At 45.3% G+C, this 20881-nt stretch overlaps 1 protein-coding gene across 2 annotated transcripts; it reads left to right on the top strand.

Annotated features, from left to right (window-relative positions):
• Window positions 1-16096: 16096 nt before the first annotated feature.
• On the top strand, window positions 16097-19391 carry LOC136546966 (splicing factor-like protein 1). Of its 2 annotated transcripts, none has more exons than XM_066538933.1 (2): window positions 16097-18404; window positions 19172-19391. In XM_066538933.1, exon 1 carries the CDS (start codon window positions 16186-16188, stop codon window positions 18361-18363), a length of 2178 nt encoding a protein of 725 aa, XP_066395030.1. In that variant the 5' UTR covers window positions 16097-16185; the 3' UTR covers window positions 18364-18404; window positions 19172-19391. The 2 variants fall into 2 exon arrangements, with proteins under 2 accessions (XP_066395030.1, XP_066395022.1); XM_066538925.1 differs by having other exon boundaries at window positions 19072-19391.
• The last annotated feature ends 1490 nt before the right edge of the window (window positions 19392-20881 follow it).

Raw genomic sequence — 20881 nt, 5'->3', positions numbered from 1 at the left:
GCTGGCGTTTGGCTCGATCTCTCTGGTCTCTCTGCACCACGATCTAACACCGATGTAGCTGTTGGATGGCTGTGTACACATGCATGTGGATGTGAATCTCTCGTCTAGCTAGCTCATCAGCGCGTGCCACTGCACCATCTGTTCTACGCTTTCCAATGCATTGGTCAGTGGCATTATTTTGACCGTGTAGGAGCGTAGACATGCAATATCATATATCAGCAAGACAGCAATCATATCCAAAGCGATCGATGCAAATCTGAAGGTAAGCTATAGCGACCAGAGCCCAGAGAGCCTCCTAAAAATAGCAAGCGCCTGCCCCGCACCCGCTAGCCGCAGCACCGCCGCCTGGTTCGTTAACCATGTCTCAAGCCTGCACGCGTACCGCGGTCACGTCCGGTCCGGTGTGGGGCGGGTCCGACATCAGCGCACAGCATCGATCGCATGCTTGCCAGTGCATGCAGTGTGCAGAGCACGCATGAGCAGAGCTGCAGAGGCCGCCGCCAGTGTATGACCATGACCAGATCGATCATGAGATCCACGAGAGCTGTACAGACGTACGCGTACCTCGTCGCCTCGCCTCCCAACGGCCCCCCTCCGCCGCGCGGCCGGGACACGCCGACGCCGGGCGCATCAGGATGGGCGGGAACCCGGCCAGCCACTGGTCCGCCCGCGGTGGTGGCGCACACAGCAAGTGGCCGGGGGCCGGGCACATGCTCCCTCGTCCGCGAGAATCTCTCCAGCACCACCATCTCCCTCCCTGGCCTCGGCTCTCTCTTGCCTCCGCGCGCCAGCCCGGCCAGCAGCGTCCACCCACACTGCTGCCCTGCTCTCTCTGCCTTTGCGTGGCCGCAACGTGGACAACTGTAACTCCTGTCTACATGCCTGGACCGGATCAGTTGCCTGGCACCGGCAGCCGGCAGGGCATTACAGCGCTGGACTAGTGGGCTGCACAGTCTGCACTGCACACTGGAGATCGATCCATCGATCGATCACGGTGGTAGGTTTGACTGGACCGGGGATCGACCGGAGGAGACCCGCGAGGAGCACGCAGACACACACGGTAGGGACAAGGCTGCGCTGGGAGCTAGCTGTAAGACCTGAGCCGTGGGCTGGCGGCAAAAGAAGCAGGGCAAAGGGAAGAAAGAGAGCATTATTATTACACTAAACAACACACCAGGGTAATCATCATCAGATGGGGATTAGAAAAGCTGCCAAGACGGGCACTGGGGCAGCAGCGCAGCAGCCAGCCAGCAGTCCAGCAGGCCGCAGAGGTCGATGCTGGCTTTGTTTACGATTTTGCGTTATACGGACAGCTGATGGCCCATGCATGCATGTTCTTATCTGGGGTGCGTGTGCACCGTGCAGTGCAGTAACTTTTTGTGCATGGTCTCGCTGAGAGACTGGTACCCTTTTTTTTCCCATCAGTATAGTTGCCCTTGGCGAGCTGCTGCTGAAAGTTTTCTGATGGGTGTCTGAAACTTCTCAAAGACAGGCACACGGATCACTAGCTGTGCTTTAATGTGTAATCATGTACGTAACTACGTGCACAATTGTTCTACCAGTCTGTCGTAATAGATTACAGCAAAATAAAGGGTCAACTTGCATGTAGTATGTGGTAACAAGAACACACAAGCTTGACGAGGAAGGGGTGTGTATATATATATATATATACATATACATATATATACATATATATATATATACATATATATATACATATATATATATATATATATATATATATATATATATATATATATATATATATATAGAACTACTATCCTATAGCTGGCTGCAGAATAACTTATTCTGTAGCCACTTTGAGTTACGATAATTACTATGTTAATTTACGAGATTTACAGTAACTCCTTATTAAGTGGTTTACTATAACGTTATGGTAAATATTCCTATGTGTTATAGTAATCCAGCTATCGTAAATATGTATTGATATTATGGTAAATTAGTATATAAAATTATGGTAAATAGAGGTGGCTACAGAATAACTTATTTTGTAGCCGGCTACTGAATAGTCTCTCCATATATATATATATATGTATGTATGTATGTATGTATGTATGTATGTATGATGATGATGATGATGATCCCATGGCCATGGCCACACGTCGAGGTGCTCTGGCCGGTACGGTGTCGTCTAGACTTTTAGCCCCATCGATCACGTACCAGAGGGGTGCGCACATGTGTGAGCAATGCAAGCTGGCCGGCAGGCATAATGGACGTGAGAAGGCAAAGGCATCCATCTGGAGATCGACCATCTGTCCCTACTTCTCTCATATATATACTTTGATGTACGCATGTCTGCGCCGGTCGATTCAGGCCACCACGTTGGAATGCATATATAAGCACGGCTAAAATGGGTTCTAGTCCCGGAATTTTTTTGCCCCCGGGACTAGAAATACCTTTAGTCCCGGTTGGTGGCTCCAACCGGGACTAAAGGTCCCTGCCCAACGGCTACTGCGCCAGACAGAGGTGGCAGGGATCTTTAGTCCCGGTTGGAGCCACCAACCGGGACTAAAGGTATACTTTTACTCCCGGTTGGTGGCTCCAACCGGGAGTAAAGGTCTACTCCCGGGCCGTGGCTGCGCCCGGGGTTGGAAAGTTACCTTTAGTCCCGATTGGATCTATCAACTGGGACTAAATGTTCTCCCTTTATAAATCGGCCGTCTCCTCCTTTCTCCCCGAGCCCGAGCTCAGCACATTTTGAAGCTCACTGCAGTAGTGTTCTTGCTTCCTCCCTCCCTCCATTGTTCCTTCATCCATTCTTCGATTCCTCCGTCGATTCTTCAGTTGTAAAGGTTACCAATCTCATACTCTCATTTTTTACCATTTTCTTATGCCATTTTATTCACTATATATATTTATGGTTCTTTATTGTGGGTTTTTTTCATTTGTAAGCAATTTGAGCTCAAAATCACTTTAAGCTTGCATATTTACATGAAAGAAGGTTAAAGTATATATAAATATAAAGTTAGAAAATAGTTAGAAAATTATAGCAAATCCTTACTAGTTGAACTTGCGGACCGTGTTCAGGTCGGCGAGGATGTTCTCTGCCGAGCGGTAACGGACGTCAAGGAGGAGCTTTGATTCTACGAGGGAGAGCGATAACGGTCGTGGAAAACCGTGTTCCCTTCCTCGTAGAATCGGAGCTCTTCCTTGACCAAGTACGGTGCCGTCCGGTGGAGAAATCCTCGCCGAGCTGATCACGTAAGCAAGGTCAACTTGTACGGATGGTTATTTATTCACATATCCCGATATCGTCGTAGTAGTCTGTCAATCACCGTACCTAAACGTAGTATATATAAATAAAAACTTAGAAAATAGTTAGAAAATTATAGAAAATCCGTACTAGTTGAACTTGCGGACCGTGTTCAGCTCGGCAAGCATGTTCTCTGTCGAGCGGTAACGGACATTAAGGAGGAGCTTTGATTCTATGAGGGAGAGCGACAACGGTCATGGGAGACCGTGTTCCCTTCCTCATAAAATCGGAGCTCTTCCTTGACCAAGTACGGTGCTGTCCGGTGGAGAAATGCTCGCCGAGATGATCACGTAAGCAAGGTCAACTAGTACGGATGGTTATTTATTCACACGTCTCGATATCGTTGTAGTAGTCTGTAAATGAACTAAAGCTAAAATACATTTGCGATGCTTTCATAAATTTATATCTTTTGTGGTGGCACGCATGTTGTATAAATAATTAATTATGATCTAGGTTTTAATATGATATTTATGTCATGTAATGCAGATGAGCCGTCATTGGATGTATAATGCTGATCGCCGCTCACAAGAGTTCATTGACGGCGTGCATTCTTTATTACGTGCGGCCGAGACAAATAAACGCGACGGTTTCATGTGCTGCCCATGTGCCATATGTAAGAATACGGTGGAATATCCTTGCTCAAGGACTCTTCATTCACACTTGTTCAAGTCGGGTTTCATGCCAAACTATATTTGTTGGACAAAGCACGGAGAAACCGGTGTTGTAATGGAAGAAGATGAAGAAGAACAATGGGACGACAATGATATTATTCCTGATGGTGCGTGCTTCAATGATACTGCAATGGGAGAAGCTGAAGAAGAGGTAGCCGCAGAAGATAAGCCGGCTGATGATCTTTGTCAGGTCATTCGTGATGCACAAAGAGAATGTGAAAGTGAAAAGGAGAAGATCAAGTTCGAGCGGATGCTAGAAGATCACAAGAAATTGTTGTACCCAACTTGTGATGCAGGGCAGAAAAAGTTGAGAACCACACTAGAATTGCTGCAATGGAAGGCAAAGAATGGTGTATCTGACAAGGGATTTGGAGAGTTACTAAAAATCCAAAAGAAGATGCTTCCGAAGTACAATGAATTGCCCGCCACTACCTACGAAGCAAAATAAGTTATCTGTCCTATGGGGCTAGAAATAGAGAAGATACATGCATGTCCTAATGACTGCATCCTATACCGTGGCAAAGAGTACGAGAAATTGGATGCATGCCCGGTATGCCATGCGTCGCGGTATAAGATCAGGCGAGATGACCCTGGTGATGTTGAGGGCGAACGTCCACGTAAGAAAATCCCTGCCAAGGTTATGTGGTATGCTCCTATAATACCACGCTTGAAACGTCTGTTCAGAAACAAAGAACATGCAAAATTGTTACGATGGCACAAAGAAGACCGTAAGGTAGACAATATGTTGAGACACCCTGCTGATGGGTCCCAATGGAGAGCAATCGACAGAGAATTCTCGGAGTTTGCAAATGACGCAAGAAACTTAAGGTTTGCTTTAAGTACAGATGGTATCAATCCTTTTGGAGAGCAGAACAGTAGTCATAGCACTTGGCCTGTTACTCTAAGTATCTACAACATTCCTCCTTGGTTATGCATGAAGCGGAAGTTCATTATGATGCCTGTGCTCATCCAAGGCCCGAAGCAACCTGGCAATGACATCGATGTGTACCTGAGACCACTTATTGATGAACTTCTCATTTTGTGGAATAAAGAAGGTGTATGTGTGTGGGATGAGTACAAACAGGAACACTTTGATCTGCAAGCATTGTTGTTCGTAACAATCAATGATTGGCCTGCTCTAAGTAATCTTTCAGGACAGTCAAACAAGGGATATAATGCATGCACACACTGCTTCGGTGATATTAGAGGTGTATTCTTGAAAAAATATCAAAAGGTCGTGTACCTTGGCCATCGTCGATTTCTTCCTGCAAATCACCCCGTAAGAAAGAAAGGTAAGCATTTTAAAGGGAAAGCAGACCACCTGACCAAGCCTCGCAACCGAACCGGTGAGGATGTACTCGATATGGTCAATGATGTGAAAGTCATCTTTGGAAAAGGACATGGAAGCCAACCTATTCCGAAAGACGCTAACGGTCACGCACCCATGTGGAAGAAAAAGTCCATATTTTGGGACCTACCCTATTGGCAAGTCCTGGAGGTCCGTAGCTCGATCGACGTGATGCACCTGACGAAGAATCTTTGTGTGAACCTGCTAGGCTTTATGGGTGTGTATGGAAAGCCTAAGGACACATTTGAAGCACGACAGGACCTGCGTTGTTTGAGAGAAAGAGACAACCTGCATCCAGAGAAGATAGATGATGGACGCCATTACTTATGTCCTGCTAGCTACACTCTAAGCAAAGAGGAGAAGGAAATCATGTTTGAATGCTTAAACAACATCAAGGTACCATCTGGATTCTCCTCGAATATAAAGGGTATTATAAATGTGCCAGAGAAGAAATTCTGTAACTTAAAGTCCCATGACTGTCACGTTCTCATGACGCAATTACTTCCAGTTGCATTAAGAGGAATTCTACCTCCAAATGTACGTCTAGCCACTATGAAGCTATGTGCATTCCTCAATGCAATTTCTCAGAAGGCAATTGATCCAACTGATCTAGCTAAACTACAGAATGATGTGGTTCAATGTCTCGTCAGCTTTGAGTTAGTGTTCCCTCCTTCCTTCTTTGATATTATGACACACCTCCTAGTTCACCTAGTCAAGGAGATTTTCACTCTCGGTCCTGTGTTCCTACACAACATGTTCCCCTTAGAGAGATTCATGGGAGTCCTAAAGAAATATGTTCACAACCGTGCTCGCCCAGAAGGAAGCATCGCCAAGGGCTATGGAACAGAAGAGGTCATTGAGTTCTGTGTTGACTTTATTCCCGAACTTGACTCGATTGGTGTTCCTGAATCGAGACATGAGGGGAGACTAAGCGAAAAGGAGACACTAGGGAGGAAAACATATATTGGTACGGATGATGATTATTTCAATAAAGCGCACTACACAGTTCTACAGAACTCCTCTTTGGTAGATCCGTATATTGAGACACACAAGGATCTCTTACGATCCGAGTTTCCAGGGAAGACTGAAGCTTGGATTACGCATAAGCACATGGAAACTTTCGGCAGTTGGTTGCGAAAAAAATGTCAAGGTGATGAGAGCATCCATGAGCAACTGTATTTATTGGCTATGCAACCATCATGGCATATCGTCACATACAAAGGGTATAAGATAAATGGGAACATATTCTACACAGTAGCCCAAGATAAAAGGAGTACCAACCAAAACAGTGGTGTCCGCATAGATGCCACAGACCCAAATGGGAATAAGTAGACATATTATGGACGCATAGATGAAATATGGGAACTAGAATATGCACCTACTTTGAAGATCCCATTGTTCAAGTGCCAATGGGTCAAGGTGACCGGAGGCGGGGTAACAGTAGACAACGAGTATGGAATGACAACAGTAAACCTTAGTAATATTGGGTACAAAGACGAACCATTCGTCCTTGCCAAGGATGTGAATCAGGTGTTCTATGTCAATGATATGTCTACCAAACCAAAAAGAGGGAAAAACGATAATGACTCAACCAAAGAGCCAAAGCGCCACATAGTTCTTTCAGGGAAAAGAGTCATCGTGGGAATTGAGGACAAGTCGGACATGTCAGAAGAATATGAAAAGGATGACTGAATTCTGCCCTTCAAAGTGAACAAAGACCCTAGCATCTTGGTAAATGATGAGGACACTCCATGGTTACGAAGCGATCATAACCAAGGGACATACGTAAAGAAGAAGTTCACTGCTGTGCCCACTTGATGATATAGTGATTTAATATAGTGTGTGTTTGAGATATTATGTAATAATTGTGAATTCAGATGTTTATTATGTCATGTTTCAAATTAAATCAATGTTTGATTTGGTGGGATTTCTCTCTCAAAAAGGTAAATTAGGATACTGAGTGATGAAAAATTAAAATATTAACGTTAAAATGATGTGAAAACAAATTTCCTGTCCAAAACCAATAATTTTAATAATTTTAATTAAACACTACATTTTTGCATTAACGAAATAATAAATATTAGTTACATTATGTTTTATAATTCTAACAAAAAATAAAAAAAGTTAGGTTATCGATTTTTCCTATGTGCAATAAACAAAAATAAAATTCATATTTTTAACAAAATAATTTTATGCCTTTTATTTAATTTACTATGTATTTAATAAAAACTATTGCGTTTCTATTGTATTTAATAAGACTATTGCTTAAAACAGGCGGGAAACGAAACTGCAGGCCACCTTTACTCCCGGGTGGGAAGCCCACCCGGGAGTAAAGGTGGGCTGCAGTTTCGTGGCCCGCCAAAAAAAAGCCTTTACTCCCGGTGCGTGTTACCAACCGGGAGTAAAGGTATACCTTTACTCCCAGTTGGTAACACGCACCGGGAGTAAAGGCACCTTTACTCCCGGTTGGTAATACGCACCGGGAGTAAAGGGTTTTTACTCCCGGTTGGTGGCTGGCACCGGGAGTAATTCTCCTCTGCTATATAACCTCCAGCGCCTGGCAGATCGATCCGCTCGTCTTCTTCCTCGTCGAACACCGCCGCCCTCTTCTTCCTCGCGCCGCGTCCGTTCGCCTTCCGTGACATCGGCGCCGCCGTCTTCTTCCTCGTGCGGCCTCCACCGCGCGCGCCCGTGCCCCTCCTCCGCGCTTGCCCATGGCCCTCCACCGCGCCCTCCTCCGCGCCCGAGGCCCTCCACCGCGCGTTGCCCCACCGCGCCGGCCCGAGGCCCTCCAGTACGTACACTGCCGAGCTTCGAGGTGATATATTCGTCGATCTCTTTGTACATTCGTCCGAGCCCTCCACTGCCGAGTTATAGATCACGTCGAAAACTACAACTTTGGTGTAAGCCATGTCAACGGTCGAGGTCGATTGAAAATTCCAAATTTTGAATCACAAAATCTAGAAACTAAAAATGAATATTTGGAACTCTAAATGATTTTAAATAAAAACATATCTTAAGGCAAGTTTTGAATATTTGGAACTCTAAATGACAAGTATAATTAAGGATCACCAATGAAATTACTTTAGAAATTAATTAGATCGATGTAAATCCATGGCTTGTATAATAAACACGCTATATATTATTTGGAAACAACGCTACGAACCATCCGCTAATGATCCAGCCCATCAACCGCCATACATTCATCACTATATGATATGCCATTATTTCAAGATGCAGTTTCAATAGAAGAATTTTTTCTATCTTCATAGATCAATGTTTGTTAACGAAATTTTATCCAAATATATTCATGTAGGGTCTTTTTTTTTGAAGGATTTGTTGTAGGATATATAATGGTCAAATAGGAACTCAATTTTGATACCCAGTTTGTAAACTAAGCGTTTTTTAGTTTATCAAAAATATCACATGTTTCTTCATTTGTGAACTTTGAATATACAGATATAATATATTAATGTTGCTAAAGTAATATGAGCATTACATATTTTTTTCCGGGAAGACTATCTTCAAACTTTATATCATAGCATCAGAGATCGCCTGTAGAAGAAGAAAATAAATTCTTATCATTTCGGAAATAGTAATGGTTATATGAGCAATAAGACACATATACTTACATTTCATAATGACTTATACTTATATTATTAACATAGAATTTTCTCATATGATGAATGACTACATGGTTGATCACATGGTACATAGGATCACAACATCACACACCGACACCGCCCCGGCCCGCCTCACGTCGTCGTCGTCGTCAGCACGCCGGCCCGCCTCACGTCATCGTCGTCAGCACACCGGCCACCGCGCCGACACGTATATATACGTCATTTGTATTCATATGCATTTCGTCCATGCGTTTCTATGTATACGGCGGAGCACCGCCGCCCTCGTTCACCCATGTGTACAGACATATATACGGCGGAGTGGAGCACCGCCACTCTTGTCACACCGCCCTTTCTCGTGCCCTAATTCGCCCTAGTACCGACGTAGTTCGTCCTAGTGTGGCGAATTGCGTCCGTGATCGAGGGGCAAGATTTAATAATGCATATTGTTTGTAGATTTTACGCATGTAATAAGCAAAGATTTGACGTACTATATATTGGTTTTGTTTTTTGAAGCTAGATGGCCGACCCGAGAAATATGGATGAGGAGGAGTTGATGATGAATTTGATCAACACTGGCACTCAAGTTGCCGGCGATGATGGTGCTAAAAATAACGTGCAAGAGGATGTAGATGACGGGAGTCAGTACTTAGCTCTTGAACAAAATGAGCAACAACATATTGGCCAAGTATATATTTTTTATTATTAGCTATATATATATATTATCATATGTCTTATGTGTGCTCATGACATTAAAAATAATGTTTATGTTTTGTAGCCCTCTGGATCGACATCAACAACTACAACGAAGAGTAAAAATGTTCGAGGTCCCAAAAAGCCATTGAAGGGTCGCTTCATCATCTTGGAGTTCAATGTGGATACAGGAGAACCGGGGGGCCGAATAAAATGAAATTTGTGCACCACTGTGGTTACCTTGTACGGGACCGGCTCCTAATTAGTACCCGTGAATGGAAGAAGAAGACCAATGCTCCTCATATCAGTTTTGTCTCCGATCGTGACAAGGCGTTAATTTGGAATGATGTCTTGGTACATTTCACGCTCCAAACAGATGATTATGATGATATAATAGATGGTGATGAATTGAAGGAGCGAGTTAGGGATTGGGCAATGAAGAAGATGGCCACCCAGTTTCAGACTTGGAAGAAACACCTATACACGACGTATGTCAAGAAGAACATAGCACCAGATTTTACTGTCCCAGGCCCGATCTCAAAGCAGAGGCCCTATTGGGATGAGTTTGTACAGTACAAGACTTCGGAAGAGGGTGTGAGTCGGGTGATAAAGAACCAACGTAATACCCAACAGAAGACATACCACCATACCTTGGGATCAGGTGGCTACCCGACTGCCATTAAGAAGTGGAACAAAATGGAAGCAGACCTTCTTGCCAAGGGTATCAGACCAGAATCACTCGAGTGGGGAGAACGTACAAAGAATTGGTTTTTCGCTCATGGGGGAACACTAGACCAGGAGACAGGGAAGTGCGTTTATGGCGCAAGACTACAAGAAGCAGTAGAAAGATTGTTTTATGCTCAGAGAGCTACTGCTAGTGGTGCGTTTAGGCCCAACAGAGAGAAGGATGAGCTGACATACGCCATCGGGACTATTGAACATGGTGGTCGAACTAGAGGCAAAGGAAGTGTCTCATGGGAGCATGGATTCCCTCAGGACAGACCTTCCTACAGAAGTCGCTAGAGAAAGAAGGAAGAAGAGGCACACCGGCTCCAGAGGTTGGAGGAAGCGGTGCGTGAAGCACAGGAGCAGGAAAAAAACCTTGAAGCGAGAATGCAGGAGGAAATCAAAAGGCAAGTGCAAATAGCAGTGAGTGCAAGCAAGCAGGCATCAGAGCCAGGAATCAACATTAGCCAATCTGTTCAGTTGAAAAGTAGCTGCGCTTCCACGGAGATACCAAATCAAGGGGACACAGGACTGCGCTTCCCTGTGGATGACGTCACTGAACCTTGTACAACGTGTGAGCTACACATTCCGAAGGAGAATTCCACAATCAAGGTGGCTATCGGTCTTGTTAATCCTATCGACCGAACCAAGACACCAAGGATTCATGGGAATATAATCCAAGAAGGATATGCCACCATCTCGGTAGATAAAGCTGAAAAAGGTTTTAGTGATTTGCCTCTTGACATTCCTGGAGGTGATGGCGAGAAGACTCTAGGAGAAGCGGAGAAGACATTCATTCTATGGCGCAAGCGCTACATCATCATTCCAGGGATGTCGGCTCCACCTCCTCCTGAACTACCTCACCATAGGTACGTGCGGATGAAAACACTACATCATTAATTTATATTGGCTTAAATAATTAACAATCTGCTCATAATAATATGTCATTCCTTTTTTTGTAGCAGATCCTCCCCCAACCTAAATCCAATTATTCAATCGCCAGATCATCATAGTGCTCTGTACGATGACATTGTGTTGGAAGACGAGGCTGCATCCACACCCTCTCCAAGGAGGTCTCCAACGCCACAGCCGACACCTCCAAGGAGATCTCCAACGCCGCTGCCAACACCTCCAAGGAGGTCTCCAACGCCTCCTCCGCCCCCGCCTACCAAGAAGCCTAGCAAGAGGCCAGCCCCTCAAACGAAGAACCAGTCCCCGCCTGCAAAGAAAGCCACCGTGAAACCAAGGGCTATTCCCAAAATAATATCTGAAGAGAAGGAAGAAGGAACTGATGCATATAAAAAAGACATGTCTAGATTCTATGACAAACTTAAAATGAATCAAGAAGCAAGGAGAAACCCAGAGAAACCGTACTTCTTCGTAGCTCCGGATATTTTAAGAAAAAAGGTGACTTCTTACCAGCATCAACAGCGGGAATCTCGTAAGCCGTCCAAATCAACGTTATCAGACTATGACCGCACTCTCACCAAGTCAATTGAGGCGGCACAGAAAAAGAAGCGGGCAGGGAAAGGAGTTGCCCAACTCGGACAACAAGCGCACCAATCAATCCCCCCGCTAGTTGTTGGTAATGAATATGGTTCGAATTTAGGATTAATGCATCAGGCAAACATACCTCCGGATGTCGATTTGGATCACCTTGGTGAATTTCTTGATGAGACTGGTCTCGACCTTTACCAGATGTTTGGTGATGGCAACATTGAGAGTGCGGCGGAGGTTGATATTTGGAAGAAAAAATTTGTACTAGGCCAGAGTCTATACAACCCTCAAGCCTTATCTGATCTGGGGACGCAAATGTACCTGCTAAACAAGTGGTACATGCAGGCGTCTACCAGTGGAGACTTTTGCGTTGGTGTCAGAATTAGAGACGAACATTGGTTCCGTGGCGATGATGTTATGTATGTTGACTTTGCAGAATTTCATCAACTATGCCACCTGACCTCTCTGGACAAAGTTATCATTAGCTGCTATTGCCTGTAAGTAATAATTCTTTCGATCTATTATTAAATTCATCATATGTGTGTATATGCATATAAATTATCCTAACAAGTACTATATATATGCAGATTTACAATGACAGAGCTCAGAAAGGAAGGCTGCAATGAAATTGGTTTTGTTGATCCCCATATAGTATTCAAAGACCCAATTACTCCAATGACTAATTGGAAGTCTGAGTCAGAGAGTAACCTCATGAACTTCTTAGTGAACCAACGCCACAAGAAGGATATACTCTTTCCCTATAACTTCAAGTGAGTGTTAATCATGTCGATCATAGCCTTAATGGCTCATATGTTGATTCTAGTTAATTAATGAGTGTTATGCGTTATATCCTATAAACACATGCAGCAATCACTGGATATTGATGGACATCGATCTGGTGAAAAGTCACTTGATAATCTATGACTCGATGAGAAAACCACAACAAGACTACCAAGATATGATAGATATTATCCAGAGGTAATTTCGGGATCTCTAGCAACTATATATACACACAAACATGATGATTAACTATATCTGATGACGTGGCAAATTTTTTATTGGGCAGTGTTTGGAAAACCTTTATTGAGAAGCAACACATGGAAAAATGCAAAGCGCCACTGAATGTAATCCCATTGAAAGTAAGTCCCCTGAATCGCATCATCTTTATTAATTAAACATATAGCTTTCACCGGATCACCAGATTGGATGACAAATCTTTTTCTCGTAAAGTGGTGTCTGAGGCAGGAACAGGGGAACAACTACTGTGGTTACTATGTTTGCAAGTTTATCAAGGTGCTCTCCCAAAGAACTCCTACAGAGAGACTCAAAGTACGTTAAAAATACACTATATATTCATTTAATTATTATTATTGATTGTGTTACTATGTCTTTATATATATATATGTACATATATTAATTTATTTTCCTTTAATTCAAACCTGTAGACTCGATGGTTGGAGGAAAAGGTCATACGGCAAGACCAAATCAAAGCAATTCAAGAGTCTATAGCCGGATTTTTTAATGAGCAGGTCATCGATTCCAAGGGCGAGTTCTACTTCGACCCAACACTGCCATTGAAGCCAAGCTAGAGGATGAGAAAAAACTTGTTATGTCACAACAACTATAATGCAATCTTTTGTAATATATGCACATGAAATAATATAATGTAAAATACACATTGCATGCATGCATGTAAATATATATATGATGCATGCATGCATATATATATATATATATATATATATATATATATATATATATATATATATATATATATATATTTCTATGCTTGAATTGTGTGATTTAATACGTTCATTGTGCTTGAACCGAAACATACTATATGCGCGTATAAATGTATAATTAGCAGCGTACAATACGACTTCGAAAACCTATTTTGAAAAGAAAACAAAAAAATGAAAAGAAAAGAAAAAAGAAAAAACCTTTAGTCCCGGTTCGTATTACCAACCGGGACTAAAGGTGCCGGCCATCGTGGCATGTCAGGAGGCACCTTTAGTCCCGGTTGGTGTTACCCACCGGGACTAAAGGTCCTCCTTTAGTCCCGGTTCCTGACCCGGGACTAAAGGACCCCCCTTTAGTCCCGGATGCTTGCTCCCGGGTGGAGAACCGGGACTAGAGGGGGTTCCCCACCGGGAGTAAAGCTCGGTTCTCTACCCGTGAAGCAAGGCAAATGGGTGCCGTTTTGAGGCCCCCCACCTATATATGTCGATCAGTACTCCTGCCACGTTCGGCCATCGACGATCCACCAGTACACATAGCGTTGGTAGTGTGCGTGCGTGGGTGCACGACCGCACGCTTGCACCACGGCTGGCCGGTACGAGAAAAAGAAGAATAAACAAGTAGAAGTACGTAGACGAGAGAACTCAGGGCATCGCGGGTGTAACAGCACACATGTCTGGAGGGAGCCTGCTGCAAGGATCGGTATGTGTAGTCAGATGAGCGAGGGCTAAGCAAATGGTTGGTGTCGATCTGTTTCTCTTTCTTTCGGGAACCGGATTGGACCCGTATTTCATTAAGACGACATGAGTTTTTGGTACAACTAGTTGTTAGGCCTGCTACATCCAATCGTTTGCGAGTGGCAAGCGATCTCGTTACCAAGGCTAACAGCCCTCAGAGCAATTACAAAAGCGACTATACGGCGGTCGATTTTGCGACTACTTTGGACAGGAACGCTAAGACGCTAGCCACACTAGAGAAACCAACGTCAATCCACTGCCCACCCCTCGGAGAAGATACGTTGCGCGACGGCCACAGGCGCAGTGACCACGCTACTGAAAACCCTGGCATTGCGTTCCAAAATTTTTCCAGAAGACGAGAAGCACCAGCGAATCAAACCCTGCTCGCTGCGCCGAACCTAGCATGCAGCCACCAATCGACTAGATCCTCACCCATGTCCGCCATAAGCTGATGTAGCCCAATTGGTTGCAGAACCCCGAACCATCGCCCTATTCGTTTGTGCTTGTTTGGCTTATAAGTCGTATTTTTTCAGCCAACGAACAGTATTTTTCTCCCACACCAAATCATCCAACGATACTTTCGGCCATGGCTTATCAGCCAAACAAGCCCAAAGAACAAGGTGCATAACTCCATAGTCAGCACGCAACCTGATAGCAGGTGGGCGATCGTTTCAGCGGCTTGATCGCATAGGGCACAACCGTCGGAGTCCTGGAGACCGTGGCGTTTGCGATGATCCGCAGTCCAGAGCCTGTTGTGAACTGCGAGCCATAAGAAGAGCTTGACCTTTTGGCAGCGCTCTTGTTTGCCACAACTCCTTGGCTCCCAGCAGCTCTGAAGATCCAGGAAGAAAGCACGGTATGTGGAGGATGGCGAGTACTGATGCTGATCTGTTTCCGAGCTAGCTAGGCTGCAGGTGCCGGAGTCTTTTTCGTGCAGGCTATGCCGCTGCCCGGCTGGATCAGGCTGTTCATCTTGACTTCTTGTCAGTCAACGAACGGAAATTCTAGGTTCTCCCTCCTCTCTTCATGACTCTACTCTGTGGGCTTGGCGCGGTTCGAGATCAGTCTCAGACTCTCAGGCGCCTCTCCTGCCTGCCTCTGGCTCGAAGCCCCACTCATTTTTTAGTGGAAGCCTCCCGCTCTTTTGGGCAGCAAGCATGTTTGGATGCAACCCGGAGCTATTTGCCTGAGCATTTCACCTGCCTGTGAGCTACCTGCCACCGGTTGTAAAAATGCCTGGTCAGGCAGATGAAGAAACTGTTGTACCGTTTGGTTGAAGTCCTAGATATTTGGCTGAGTGGACAGAAGAACGGAGCAACCGTTTAGTTTGTTGGTTGCATGGAGATAAGACAACAGTGTTTTACGGTGATTAAAAAACCAGGCAGCTCGGCGGCCTCCCAGGCGATCAATTTCATGCGCCTGGCCACAGGCAACCAGCACAGGCATTCACACCAGACAAAGAAACTCAGGGCTCCAACCAAATGACATTCAGGCAACGTACAGGCAAGGGCCTCCCCAGGCAATTTTGGCCAGGGTTGCATCCAAACAGCCCCAAGTGCTGCTGGGTAAAGATGGGGATGGTGCGGTTCGGCCCGACGGTTCCGTGCGAACCGGCCCATATTAACGACCCTAATAGGCCCCTCTTTCGACCCACGAAAGTGCCTAGTGTCAGTGGATCAGAAGACGTCGAAGTCCGTTCGGCCCTTCTCGATGCAGGTTGCAGGGAAGAGCGGGCGGCAGCGAGGGCGCAACGACAAGAGCGCACGCATCCCCGAAATCCCGAATTCTTCATCGATCTTTTCCCCTCCAAAAAAAAAAAGAAGAGCGAGTCCAATTCGAGACGGCTCTCCCCACCCCGCCTCCCTTCAGCGCAGCCGTAACCATGGCTTCCGCCGAAACCCTAGCCCGCTCCCCCTCGCGCGAGCCCTCCTCCGACCCGCCACGCGCCGCCTCTTCCGAGCCACACCACAACGGCGATGGCTCCGGCGCGGGCGCCGGAGACTCGTCCCGCCGCCGCCGCCGCAGCCGCTGGGAGCAGTCCAACGACGACTCCGCCGCCAACAACTCCGGCGGCGAGGGCGGGACCGGGGGCCGGAAGCGCAAGACGCGGTGGGCCGAGGAGGAGCCGCGCCCGGCCATCGCGCTCCCGGACTTCATGAAGGACTTCGCCGCCGAGATGGACCCCGAGGTGCACGCCCTCAACGCGCGCCTCCTCGAGATCTCGCGCCTGCTGCAGTCGGGCTTCCCGCTCGACGACCGCCCCGAGGGCGCGCGCTCGCCCTCCCCCGAGCCCGTCTACGACAACCTCGGCATCCGCATCAACACCCGCGAATACCGCGCCAGGGAGCGCCTCAACCGCGAGAGGCAGGAGATCATCTCGCAGCTCATCCGCCGCAACCCCGCCTTCAAGCCCCCCTCCGACTACCGCCCACCCAAGCTCCAGAAGAAGCTCTACATCCCCATGAAGGAGTACCCCGGCTACAACTTTATCGGCCTCATCATTGGCCCTCGTGGCAACACGCAGAAGCGCATGGAGAAGGAGACTGGTGCTAAGATTGTCATCAGGGGGAAGGGTAGTGTCAAGGAAGGGAAGCTGCTGCAGAAGAGGGACCTCAAGCCGGATCCCAGCGAGAATGAAGACCTCCACGTGCTTGTCGAGGCAGACACGCAGGAGGCACTGGACGCGGCTGCTGGTATGGTGGAGAAGCTGCTCACCCCGGTGGATGAGGTGCTCAATGAGCACAAGCGGCAGCAGCTCCGGGAGCTTGCTGCGCTTAATGGAACAATTAGGGACGACGAGTTTTGTAGGACATGTGGTGAGGCTGGTCACAGGCAGTATGCTTGCCCCAACAAGATGAACACGTTTAAGAGTGATGTGCAGTGCAAGATCTGCGGGGATGGTGGGCACCCGACTATTGATTGTCCGGTCAAGGGCACTTCTGGGAAGAAGATGGATGATGAATACCAGAACTTCCTGGCTGAGCTTGGTGGTGGGAGTGCACCTGAGTCCATGAACAAATCTGGTGGTCCAATGTTGGCTCTCACAGGAAGCGGTGGTAGTGGTGGTGCTTCTGCTGGAACTGGGAGTAACCCGCCTTGGTCAACCAGTGGTGGTGCTGCTGCCACTGGGCTCAATGGTATCAAGAAGGACTATGACGAGACAAATCTGTATATTGGCTACCTGCCACCTACAATGGATGATGCTGGACTAGTCAGTCTGTTTTCGCAATTTGGGGATATTGTAATGGCTAAGGTGATAAAGGATCGAAACACTGGACAGAGCAAAGGATATGGATTTGTCAAGTATTCAGATGTGTCACAGGCCAATGCAGCGATTGCTGCAATGAATGGTCACCATCTTGAAGGGAGAGTTATTGCGGTTAGAGTTGCAGGAAAGCCGCCACAGCCGGCACCAGCAGTGTCAGCACCCCCATCTTATCCTCCTCCTCCTGATCTTACTTCAGGTGGCTATTCCTCCCAGTCCTACATGGGGGCACCACCGCCACCTCCTCCAGGGAGTTATGCTCCAGTTCCTTGGGGGCAGCCACCACCATATGCTTCATATCCTCCGCCACCACCAGGCTCTAGCGTCTACAATCCTGCACCCCCTGCACCAGGTCAAGCTGCCCCACCTCCATATGGGGTGCAGTATCCACCACCCCCACCCCCACCCCCAGCAGCTCCGATCCCTCCACCAGGCACTGCTCCATCAAGTGATGGAGCTCAGAACTATCCCCCTGGTGTAACACCACCAAGTTCTGGCGCACCCACCCACCCTGTTGCGACATCAGTATATGCATCATCTGGCGCACCAAATGCACCATCGATGTACCCTCCACCACCTTATAGTTATTCCCCATACTATCCATCACCATTTCAGCCACCACCTCCACCACCGCCGGCTAGTGTTGATCCCTCTCAGAGTATTGCAACTGCACCTTGGGCAACCCACAGTGCAGTGCCGCCACCACCACCACCTTTGTCCTCCACAACCGACCAGCCTACTGCTTCCTATGGTGCCGATGCAGAGTATGACAAGTTTATGTCAGAGATGAAGTGATATGAGCGAAACTGGGCGATTCTTCCAATGAAGGGCAAAAGGTAACTTAACATGATGTTCTATTAATTTTGTTAGGTACAATTGGGTATGATTTGCTATTTTATTGACAAGGAAACCCATGTTTCAGTTATTCTGTGTGTTTTATTATTTATATATTATATACTATATATACTACTATACTTAAATTTGACCATTGTGCTGATGTACCATATAGTTATATCTTACCCATTGTTTGGTTTTGATTTAATGAGTCTACACTGCAAAAGTTTCCTGGAGTCTATATTGTGCCATAGTTATTTTTCTTCTTTCAGTATCTTTTGGTTTTATGGATTTTCATCCTTTTGCTAGAGGTATTGTTTTTTTTACTAAACCAAACACATGTATCGTCTCATTGAGGATGCTTATTTATGATAATATCTTATTTTTAGAATGAGGTCAGGACTAACATTCTCATGCTTGTCTAGGATGGTAAGGAACAACATTTGCTTTTGATAGGATAGGGTATGATATTATCAGATTATTTTATTGAGAATGCCTGGATATTTTTGGGGGATCTGATATCTGATGCACTTTCTAAGGCCCTTCAGTTTATACAAAATTCTTTTTAATATGCTTTATGCTGCCCCCCTCTCTTTTTTTCCATAACATGCAATGCTCGGTTTACTAATTAGACCTCACCTTTTCTATGTTGTCTCGACTTGTTGACAGGCTTGATCTTTCTTGGAGCTTATACCAACCTGATTTATTTCTTGTTGGAAGTTTGGGACTCACATCTTAACCTTGCTGTGTGCTGTTGTGACCATTGCAGAGGTTGCATGCTTAAGAAGGCATCAAATATTACTGGCTCAGCTGGCATCGGGATATTTGCTTATCTCCTTGAACTATTTTAAGGAACCTTTTACTAATGCTTTTGTTATGATATCTATTCTTGTTATTATTTGAGATTACCCTGTGATGTCACTTTAATGCTCTGTTCTTTGTGACCGTGTTAATCTCACTTTATTATTGATATATATTGTTCTTCATCTTGATTTGGTAGTGCTAGTACTCCTCTCCATCTGGAGCAGAAAAGCGTGCTGCCCCGTGCTGGTATAACTTCAAAAATTAAAATGCATGTTTGGTATCTTCTGATGAATCTGTCATGCTTTTCTATCTTATGTCGTCACCTAAGTTGTTTGACAGTTGTCGTGACAGCTTGGCACAGGCAGCCAGAGTTTTTAGCACTTGATGAATATCAGGTATAATGGAGGTGCTGTGAATTGTTCTGTGAACCTAATGTTTTTCATTTTGTTTCTGCACAATTTTCTACTGACAAACAGTAACTAGTTTCTCATTTTTGGTAGTTGATGTGTGCGCATTAGGGTATCTAAGCATGCATGCATGCTGGAAAAATCTTTGATGAAGAGCTCACAGATATATATATTTTATATATTGCTAATGCTTAACATCATTGGAATTTTTGTTTGCGGTTCAAGTAGGACATGCTGGCGTCTTATGCTCAAGATGCATATTGTCACAATGATATTTGTGAGATGAACTGAAGGTGTGGAGGTTGGCTCAATAGATTTTTCTAAGTAAAGTAGGATATCACAATAATCATATCCTTGTGGAAGAATGTGATAGTCAGTCCACAACCAGCATTAGGTACCTTTTACCTTATCACGTTGCAGATATACCAGCTTATCTAGGGTTGTCTCATAGATTTGTAGGTGTTAATCTGTCGTACTTTTTGTCTGTTTTTTCAAAGTTCTTTTCTTTTCCAGTGTGCTGTGTAGATGAAAAAAAAATACATGATGTAATGATTAAGGGTATTTTTTTTTCATTTGTTATCTGTTGCCTTTCTCTCTTGCTTTCTGCCTTTCTCCTTTATGATAAGCCTAGTTAGTTTTGTGATGGATGTTTTTGCATGGTTGTGGTGTCTAAGTGGGACGCAGCCTTACTGTTGTTAGCTGAACAGCATTATAAAGATACGTTGCGATGTGACCACGAATCTAGCATTAGCCACCTCAATTTTTCACTACAAATTTTATTTAGCCTTTGGTATGTTGTTTTAAGTGGAACGTGAACTTCGCTTTAGGTTTGTGAATATGCTTGAGCCAACCTGGATTACTGGTTGAAGCAAATCCTAAACCAAGTTTGTCAGCTGAGTGCAGACAATTATTATAGATTAATATAGTTCATTCTGGGCTTGTTTTTAAGAGTTTTAGTTTGTATATCTATATAATTGAATCATATAGATCTTGTGGCTCTTGCTTTCTTTATTTGTGTGCCACTAATTTCAGAATGTGAAAGGTAATTTCACAGTAAGAAATGATCTAGGTGTGTGCTTTGATTTTTTTTTCTTGCTGCTTCGTTTGTGTTGCTTTGCAACTGGTGAGAACATTTTTGGTTATCATGATTAATATATGCATGTGCTCTGTTTAGTCCCTGCTATCTTGGTATATATGTCGAAGGCAAATTTTGAGGCCTTCCATGTTGGCCTGTTTATTCATTTAGAACATATGTTTGATTTGGTGGC

The sequence above is a fragment of the Miscanthus floridulus genome, chromosome 1 (genome assembly GCF_019320115.1).
Source record: "Miscanthus floridulus cultivar M001 chromosome 1, ASM1932011v1, whole genome shotgun sequence".
Classification (NCBI taxonomy): domain Eukaryota; kingdom Viridiplantae; phylum Streptophyta; class Magnoliopsida; order Poales; family Poaceae; genus Miscanthus; species Miscanthus floridulus.
The sequence above is the reverse complement of the archived record's forward strand: the minus strand, read 5'-3'. Positions and strand labels throughout refer to the sequence as shown.

Coding starts and splice junctions, on each gene's coding strand:
- LOC136546966 (XM_066538933.1), top strand. CDS start 16,186: ATGGCTTCCGCCGAAACCCTAGCCCGCTCCCCCTCGCGCGAGCCCTCC.